Here is an 8,111-nt window from a genome sequence, read left to right as displayed (position 1 = left end):
CTGGCCGCGAGGTGAGCTGGAGCCGGGCCCAGCTTTGTGCCTGTCCTCCGGTCAGCTGCGCAGTGGCTCTTTCTCGTCAGGCTGCTCGGGGTGCCGAGGGCCAGCCACATCCTCGGTGCTGTTGAAGGAGAGCTAAGCCAGGGTAGGTTTTTTCTGTAGAGGGTCTTCCTAGCTACTTGTCTCTATGAGTTTTAAAACGCTGGAGGAGCCGATAGCCAGTTGTATGCTTTCCTGCGGTCCAGCGAGCAGAGCCATGAGATCCTGTGAGTTCTTACCCACTCTTGGACCTGCTGAGTTGCTTTTCTTGCCCTTCTGCCTGTGTGCCCCGTGGGCTCCCGTTGCCTTTGGTATATGGTGAGCCAAAGCAGGGAGGTTCCAGTAGAGCGCGAGAAATGGTGCCGGGAGGGAGCTGCGTTTTGCTTGTGATAAGTGTGTGAGATCTCTTTGTTTCTCTATTCTCTGGACTCTCTTTGCAGTAAATTGCAGGTAACCGGAGTACAAGGCAATTGCAATCTACGAAACCAGAAATGCACAACTGAAGGGTTAGAAAAGAGTTTTTGTAGGGGCTTCGCTGAATTCCTGGTGCTATGATTATTTTTGTAGGCTTATTAGCTATGTGAAAGTCCTAGACTGACAAACTGGGATGTACTTATATGTTTGAAAGTTAGGTTTTCATATTTTCATGTTTTCTTTACATTTTAGGCCACATCTAGACTCCTGGTGAACTACCAAGAACCTTATCGCTCCCAGATTTTAGATTATCTGTTCAAGGTAAAGTCGTTTTCACTGCTACGATAATGTCTGATTTCGTGCAGAATTTCTTATTGTGCGACGTTGGAACTGCTATAGTATATGCAGTACTACTTGAACTTAGACAAAATCCCATCTTGTAAAGCATCTACTTTAATATTGATTTTTGTCAGAACCTTAAATTTTAGCTGTTGTTTTTGACAACCAGCATGTTGTTCGGGAGCCTATTTCTTCAAATTATTAAGAAAATTCCTTTTATGTTTTCACAATATGTTTTAAAAAATGTTTTCAACATACTTTGATCATCCATGTGGACTTAATGAGGATTAAATCGTTCTTGTGGTTAAAATGAGGGGTTTAGCTGTTCATAGCGATTGCAGGAAGTGGGTCTTTGAGACAGTTTTGATTTTTTTTGAGTACAGATAGATTCACATAATGTGAAAACGACTGTGCAGACTGCATCGTTTCAATAGTATATCTATTCCAAACTAGTCTCAAGTATAAGTGCAGTTACTCTAGAAGGTGTGTGAACATTACTGATTTGTAAGCTGTATTAGTTAGCAAGCGTAACCTGTGGAGTTTCCCAGCTTAATATATGGTAAGAGTATTGTACTGGACAGTAATAACTTGTTTTGCTTTTGGCACTGTAAATTACTCTGGTGGAAGAGGATGTCATGTCACTTTCAAGCAGTGTAATCCAGATGGCTGGAGGGGAAAAATTTACTGTGTAGTTTAAAGAATTGGTTTTAAAGGGTAGAGTAGGGCATAATGCGTGACTGGGGGATCAAAACCTATGTTTTTGGAGACCGAAGCTGTGTGTTACAAATATGAGTTTTCTGAAGGAATCAATAGGCATGTGGTAAAAGAAAATCTAGCTGAGAGATCATGATTTTCAAAGAATATTTGACGTTCTTTCACCAAAACCTCTTAAGCTGTCATGAGATACCTGGGAGGGGTATACCTTGCCTCATTCTCCTTGTCTTTTAATGTCAGTCAACTTTCATGATGGGGATAAGAGAGCAAATGTGTTATAAATTTAAAATCAGAAATGTCAGGAAGAGAGATGGTAAATTGGGAATATTTGTTTCTTATTTAAAAACACATAAAAAAATCCGAAACTTGTAAGCCAAGCAAACTATCGTCTATGCAGCATATTTTTTTAATCAAACTGCATTCTCACATCTTAAAACTTTTTTTAGATGCCAAAATTATACTTGGGTAATTCCATGGAGGAGGCCAGCTTATTAGTGGTTATTAAAATAATGATTAGTTGTAACTTCTGGCTTGAGCAACTCTTAAGCCACTAATGGCTGGAAGAACATACTAGGAGTAGGATCACCTGTACGAGCTTGAATTTTATATTCTGCTTCCACCAGTCAGATGCCAGGGGAAGAAGATAGTGGACTAGGTGGCTGTTTGTTTTCCAGTGTGGTGTTTTTTTTCTCTCTTGCCTTTCCGCCTGTAGTTAGCAGGTTATTTCTGACCTGTATGTATGCTCTTTCACATAAGCCGTGTAACCCTTTACAGCAAAGAATAAATTATTTTCAGAAATATTAACTTCAATAATTTGATTTAAAAAAAACAAACTTGACTTCTAATAACATTAAAAATACTGTTGTGTTCCTCATATAGCCCATGTTCTACTTTGAGTGCTTCAGTATTTTCTTGAGCATAAGCAATTTAAAATCTGCACAGCTGATTAACACAAGTTAATGGTGCAAGAGTCAGTCAAACTGACTAAAGATAAGTGTACTATTTATCTTGCTCAATTTTCTTTTGAAGCAGAATTTTGTAGAACCTCATTGCATCTATAAAGGGTGTTTAAAAAAAAAAGTATTGAGTTTTTAGCATCCTCAAAATTGTACATTTATTTATTGCATTCTTCTTGTTATCAGCAGGTTTCTGTTTGTTTTTCTGTCTCTCTTTTTTTCTAGCCAAATTTCGGTGCTTCTTTACATATCCTCAAAGTGGAGATTGGAGGTGATGGACAATCAACAGGTATGAATTTTGCGGGAGCAGGGTTTAACTTCTTGTTGTAGTGAATGTGTCCTGCACGTGTCACTTTAGCTGAAGCATGGAGATGCATTCTGTAGCTATACTGAAGTTGCAGAAAAATGTAAACAATGTCTGCTAATTTGTAGAAGAGGAAATTTACACTGACATTCTGGAGATGGTTCTCACTATCATATGGTTAATAGGTTGCATTCTAGAGCAAAGGAGTTCTCCCCCCCCCCAAGATTAAGGAAACTCTAGTAGCTTTCTGAATTGCAGAGCATTTCTCAAACACCAGTTTTGCAATACAAACTGTAAAAATTGTGTAGGACTAGGTAGTTTATGTATTAAAAGCATGAAAATGTGAAGGCAGCTGGTCAGGAGCAATTATGTTTCTTTGGTTTAATGAGCTGCTACATTTCACTGCAGTGGCGTTGTCTGACAGTAGGCACTATTTTTTTTTTTTTTTTGCCTGGCCACAATTGCAAATTAAAATGTCTTGGTGTAATTTGCCTAGCCTACTATATTTACATATAGGAGAAACTGCTTAGTAACTGCTTGTGATCAGAAGCTGAGAAGCAGTAACTAGACTACAGTTTGTATCTTTTTTTTTTTTTTTCCTTCTTTCCCTCAGAAGTAAATCTTGGCTACGTCAAGAATAGACTTAAAGCAGACTCAGTTAATAAATAGAAAGCATGGCATCTGTCTTTGTAGCATTTTATATATATATTTTTTAAATGTCTGTGTTTGTAATTAGATATTGTTTTTCATTCTTTGGTTTACTTTCCTTAAGAAAAATTAACATGGTGAAAAGCATTATACTGGGTTTAAAAGCTTGGTATTTGGTCAATAAATTGCTGGTTAGAGGAGAATGGAGTCGTCTTCATGCATGCACAGACATTCTCTTCAAACACTCTTGCTGCTGGCTAAGGAGAATGTTACATACTTGTGTGATGGCTTTCCAGATTTTAGGAGGAGAACAATAAGATGCATATGTCTTAACATACTAGGCTGCAGCTCTTATTCTGACCTCAGAGGTGTGATCAGGAGTCTGTTTGAAGTGTGATTAGGAGTCTAAGTTTGGAATCTAATTGTTGATCTATGTCTCTGACAAATAGAACTTCCAAATAGTCAAGTGTTAGTAAGGTAAAAAAAATTAATCCTATTTTCTGTAATGAAATGTGCTGTTTCAGCAGGCTTCATTTAAAAAAAAAAAAAATCATGGAAGAGATCTCTGAAACAATTAGGCATATAGTTTAGCATAAGTAATTGTTGCAGTTGCATGCACAAGTTATTAATTGACTTTTGTGTGTAATGACTTCCCATGCAACACTGATTCTTTTGCACCTTTCTAGTTTGTTTACCTTTGCCCGAGGGAATTCAGTGCATAGCCTTCAATTCCAAAAGCTCTTCCTGCAGTCACAGAACACCATGGAGATTATAAACTAGATCTTTTACTATAAAAATAAAAAAATCTCTTTCCTGTCACTGAAAACCTTCATAGCAGTTCCTTTCTTTTCTCTCCCTGGACTTGCCTTGCACAGAAGAAACAAACTATAACCTTCTTTTGTTTGCTTTTTAGTTTAGCTTCTACAAAATTTTTTTTTTTTTTCTTCCCTCCTGATCTTAATGCTGTAACTTTCCTAGTGGTTGTTGGGACCAAAATAATCATGAATATAGATTTAGTATTATCATAGCTAGTGATAGAAAATGCCCAACAGTTAATCACATTCTGATGTTAAAAGCAAGCGTAGTCCCTTGAAAATGAAATATATTAAAATTATGCTAAGTTAATATGCTAAGAATGAAGGTTGGCGAGTTTTGCATGTTCCCTCCCACTACTCATTTTGCTTTGAAATACATACCAGAGGATGTGTGAACCATGTTGGAGATATGTGCTTGGATACTGTGGCAATGAGCAATACAGAAAACTTTATAATGTGTAACAGCTTATGACACAGAAGATAATTGTGAGCTACCTGTCTCTTTCCTTCCTAGATGGCACTGAGCCCTCCCATATGCACTATGAAAATGATGAGAACTACTTCCGGGGCTATGAATGGTGGCTGATGAAAGAAGCTAAAAAGAGGAACCCCAAAATTAAACTGATTGGTAAATTGCTTCAAGCTTTAGGATTTAAATGCTTTTTTCCCCCTAACTAAATTACATATCTGACCCTTAATTAGCATATTAATTTTAATGGGCGGATGTTTTGATGTTGCAGTAGACAAAGTAGAATCTCTAATATTTAGTAAGCTTGCCTTGATGCTTCACTTAAACTTACTGTGTTTTACTTTGTTACATAGCACAACATCCTTATGTTGTGCTACTGTAACAAGTAGCATAACAAGAATGTACGTAACAAGTAGCATAGGATAAGAAATGACTAATCATTTGCTTGTATCAAGTAACAATGCTTAGACTGTATCACAGCAATGAACATAAATGATTTATCACGAGAGCTGAAATTTCTGAATAATAGAGTAAAAAAAACTGGGAGGGATAAAGTAAACTTACAGGAAGTATAAATCTGTAAATCTTATATGCACTAAATTCAATTATATGTTCTTGTTACAAACCCATCACCCCCTCCCCACTATAGTGGTTCTTGTCTTCTGATTTATCTTATGTATGTAGTTGAGTTGTAAGAGGACTTTCCTGCCTCCCTGTTTTGATCGTGGGTTGTGTGTGTGCTGTAACAGTACAAATGTGGAACCCTAGATTCTAATTGAAACACTTTACAAAATATATTTCACATGAAACAAAGTAAGATATCTATCAATTAAAAAGTATCTAATCCTCCCTCTTCCAGGGATCAGGCTTTGTCATATCCATTCACAAGGCATGACTTAGTGCAGGATGTGCTAGTCAGGTTCTGTTAGACAGGCACTGTGGCAAGCGGTAAGCTTACCTTCTATGACTAATTGTGATTATTAATAATCTCCCTCTTCCCTCAGATCAGTCTCTCAACAAAGGAAGGAGGGTTTGCCTTTGAATTAGCCTATGGTGTCTTACACAAAGTCAGCTGAAAACTTAGCAGGATCTGCTTAGGTTAATTTGTGGTTCTTGTTTACTACAAAATCCAGTAAACGGCTGAGACTCAGAAATGCTTTTTCATGATCCTAATCTTTCTTCCTCTATTATGATCAGATCATCACTTCTTCTGAAATTCATATTCAGGAGATTAACAATTTTTGGTGTTCAGTATAGATCCTTAGTCTATAACTTTGTAAATTTTTATCCTAAATTCGTTGGAATTTTAAACCTGTTGGAGCTAATACCACACAATTGAAAGATTGTATGTAGTCAGTTGTTCTCTAGTAATGAAGGTTTTCTAGCTTAGGGAAAAAAAAAAGCAGCTATTAATGTCTTTGATCACAATTTATATTAGAGCATACTCTCCGGTTAAATAAGCTATATTTCATTCTCTTCACTGGAACTATGTGAATTTTGAAGTGCGTATCTGCTCCTTCTTTTTACGTAGAACAAATTACAGCTTGCTATTGAAGCTTACTGAGTAATGTAGACCGACCACTTATCTTATTCATTTGTTTTTCTTCTCTCTTTCTAGGATTACCTTGGACATTTCCGGCATGGATAGGGAAGGGTGAAAACTGGCCCTATGACTACCCAGATGTCACTGCTTACTATGTTGTTTCTTGGATATTAGGAGCTAAACAGTATCATGATTTGGACATTGATTATATTGGGGTCAGTAAAGCAAAATCTCCTGTATATTTTATCTATCTTCATTCCTAAGATCTTGGTCTTGTCTCTGTTTGTTGATTACTGGAGGAGGGGGATGGGAAGAGAAATTGTTCTGTAATTGCAGTTTTTGCTTTTTCTGTTGCAAGGGGAAAGGCAGAAGTTACGTTAGTTTACTGTCTTTCTGCAAAAATGGCCATTAAAGCAGAACTGGTGTAAAATGGCTAGTCTCCTGCCTTCCCAATTCTAGAACAAAGTTACCAGAGAATTTGAGAATTCTGAGATCTGTTTGAGTCTTGGGCTTGTCATTTTCTGCCTTGCTTGTTCTGCTTGGGTTTCAGCAGTTACCAGCTAACAAAAAGCATTAGTTAAGACAGAGTTTGTGAAAGTCAGCTAATATGACTTCTTGGCATAAAATATGGTCACTGTTTTGTGGAAGGGCAATCGTCTACAACTTCTTCCATTTTTATCTGCATTATTTATAGTAGATAAAGGTGCATGTGTTACAGTACATTGTAACTACTGTATTGTGTTACAGTGCAATACGTGGAAGTAGTGAACGAATGTCTGAGAAAAATATCATAATTTGGAGATGAGAGAGAGAAGCAGGCAATCTGGAAAAACACTTTTCAAGTTCATTATTTGACTGAGATTCAACTTTTTATTTTTTCTTCTGATTAAGAAAATCTGTGGCTAGGATTCCTCTAAAATCAGTCCTATACTTACTGAAACACTTATTTTGGACTTTTAAGTGTTTTGATATGAGACAGTTGTTTAACTGCAAAAAAGCTGAAAATCACTTCAGCAGTCCAGAGTAAAGCTTCTGAAACTATGGTTCGCATCCCTCAGAGGAAGTCTGACCTTTCTGCTGTAATGTGGGAAGGTATATCTAATGTGTATCTCCTCTGGAATGCATCCCCCTTGATGTTGCTGACTTACTTCAGCTGTGTCAGTCTTGCACTTTGAGTAAGACAGTGATGCTTCAGCAAACCAGTTGGGGGGACAGGGATAACAATTGTTGTTAAATTTTCTCCTTGCTATGCTCTTAGAGTAGAAGGTTAAGTTCTGCACTTCATGTATTTGAGTAATGTCTGGCTTCTGTGTTGTTACTTCACAGTGATTGGCCTTCTGAATTCTATACTTCTAAGAAAAGGGAATTTCTGCTTCTACAGGCAGTGTGGTGACATTGCGTATTGTCTGATTTCTTTGTGGGTATAATCTGAAATACAGGAAAGCAGTGAGGTCTGTGAAGGCTCAGAAACTGTCAAAAGAATTTTAATGCTGTTCTGATTCTACATTGTTAGCCTTTACTGCTCTTCTGGTTTATAGCATGTGTTATATATCATTATTTGTTTTATGATGAAATGAGCCTTTCAGTAAGTAACTGTTTGATTGGCTCATTTCTGAAGTCACATATTAGCGCTTATGGAAAGATCTAGAAATATCAAAATCAAATGGATTTATCCCACCTGCAAGAAACTGTCTGCTTGTACATGGTTGGGTAATCTATACCTACAGGGGATACTTCCACCTTTACTGGTGAATGTGAGTCACAGCGTTCATGTTGTGGTTAGAAAAAAAGAAAGTTAGAAGGTTTCTGACTATGCATTTTATCGGCCAGGGTATTTGGTAGAAAGGAAGACCAGCGTTCCCGCTTTTGAATT

At 37.2% G+C, this 8,111-nt stretch overlaps 1 protein-coding gene across 1 annotated transcript in view; it reads left to right on the top strand.

Annotated features, from left to right (window-relative positions):
* The window catches only part of GALC (galactosylceramidase), a 39,657-nt gene that overhangs the window by 687 nt on the left and 30,859 nt on the right, over positions 1-8,111 (top strand). Inside the window, exons 2-5 of the mRNA XM_009319517.1 lie at positions 703-771; positions 2,685-2,748; positions 4,741-4,854; positions 6,314-6,453. Coding sequence (XP_009317792.1) covers positions 703-771; positions 2,685-2,748; positions 4,741-4,854; positions 6,314-6,453 — 387 coding nt within the window. The remainder of the gene's footprint in view (positions 1-702; positions 772-2,684; positions 2,749-4,740; positions 4,855-6,313; positions 6,454-8,111) is intronic.

Source organism: Pygoscelis adeliae, unplaced genomic scaffold, assembly GCF_000699105.1.
Source record: "Pygoscelis adeliae isolate BGI_AS28 unplaced genomic scaffold, ASM69910v1 Scaffold71, whole genome shotgun sequence".
Classification (NCBI taxonomy): domain Eukaryota; kingdom Metazoa; phylum Chordata; class Aves; order Sphenisciformes; family Spheniscidae; genus Pygoscelis; species Pygoscelis adeliae.
Note: the sequence above shows the minus strand (reverse complement) of the source record. Positions and strands in the feature narration are given on the sequence as shown.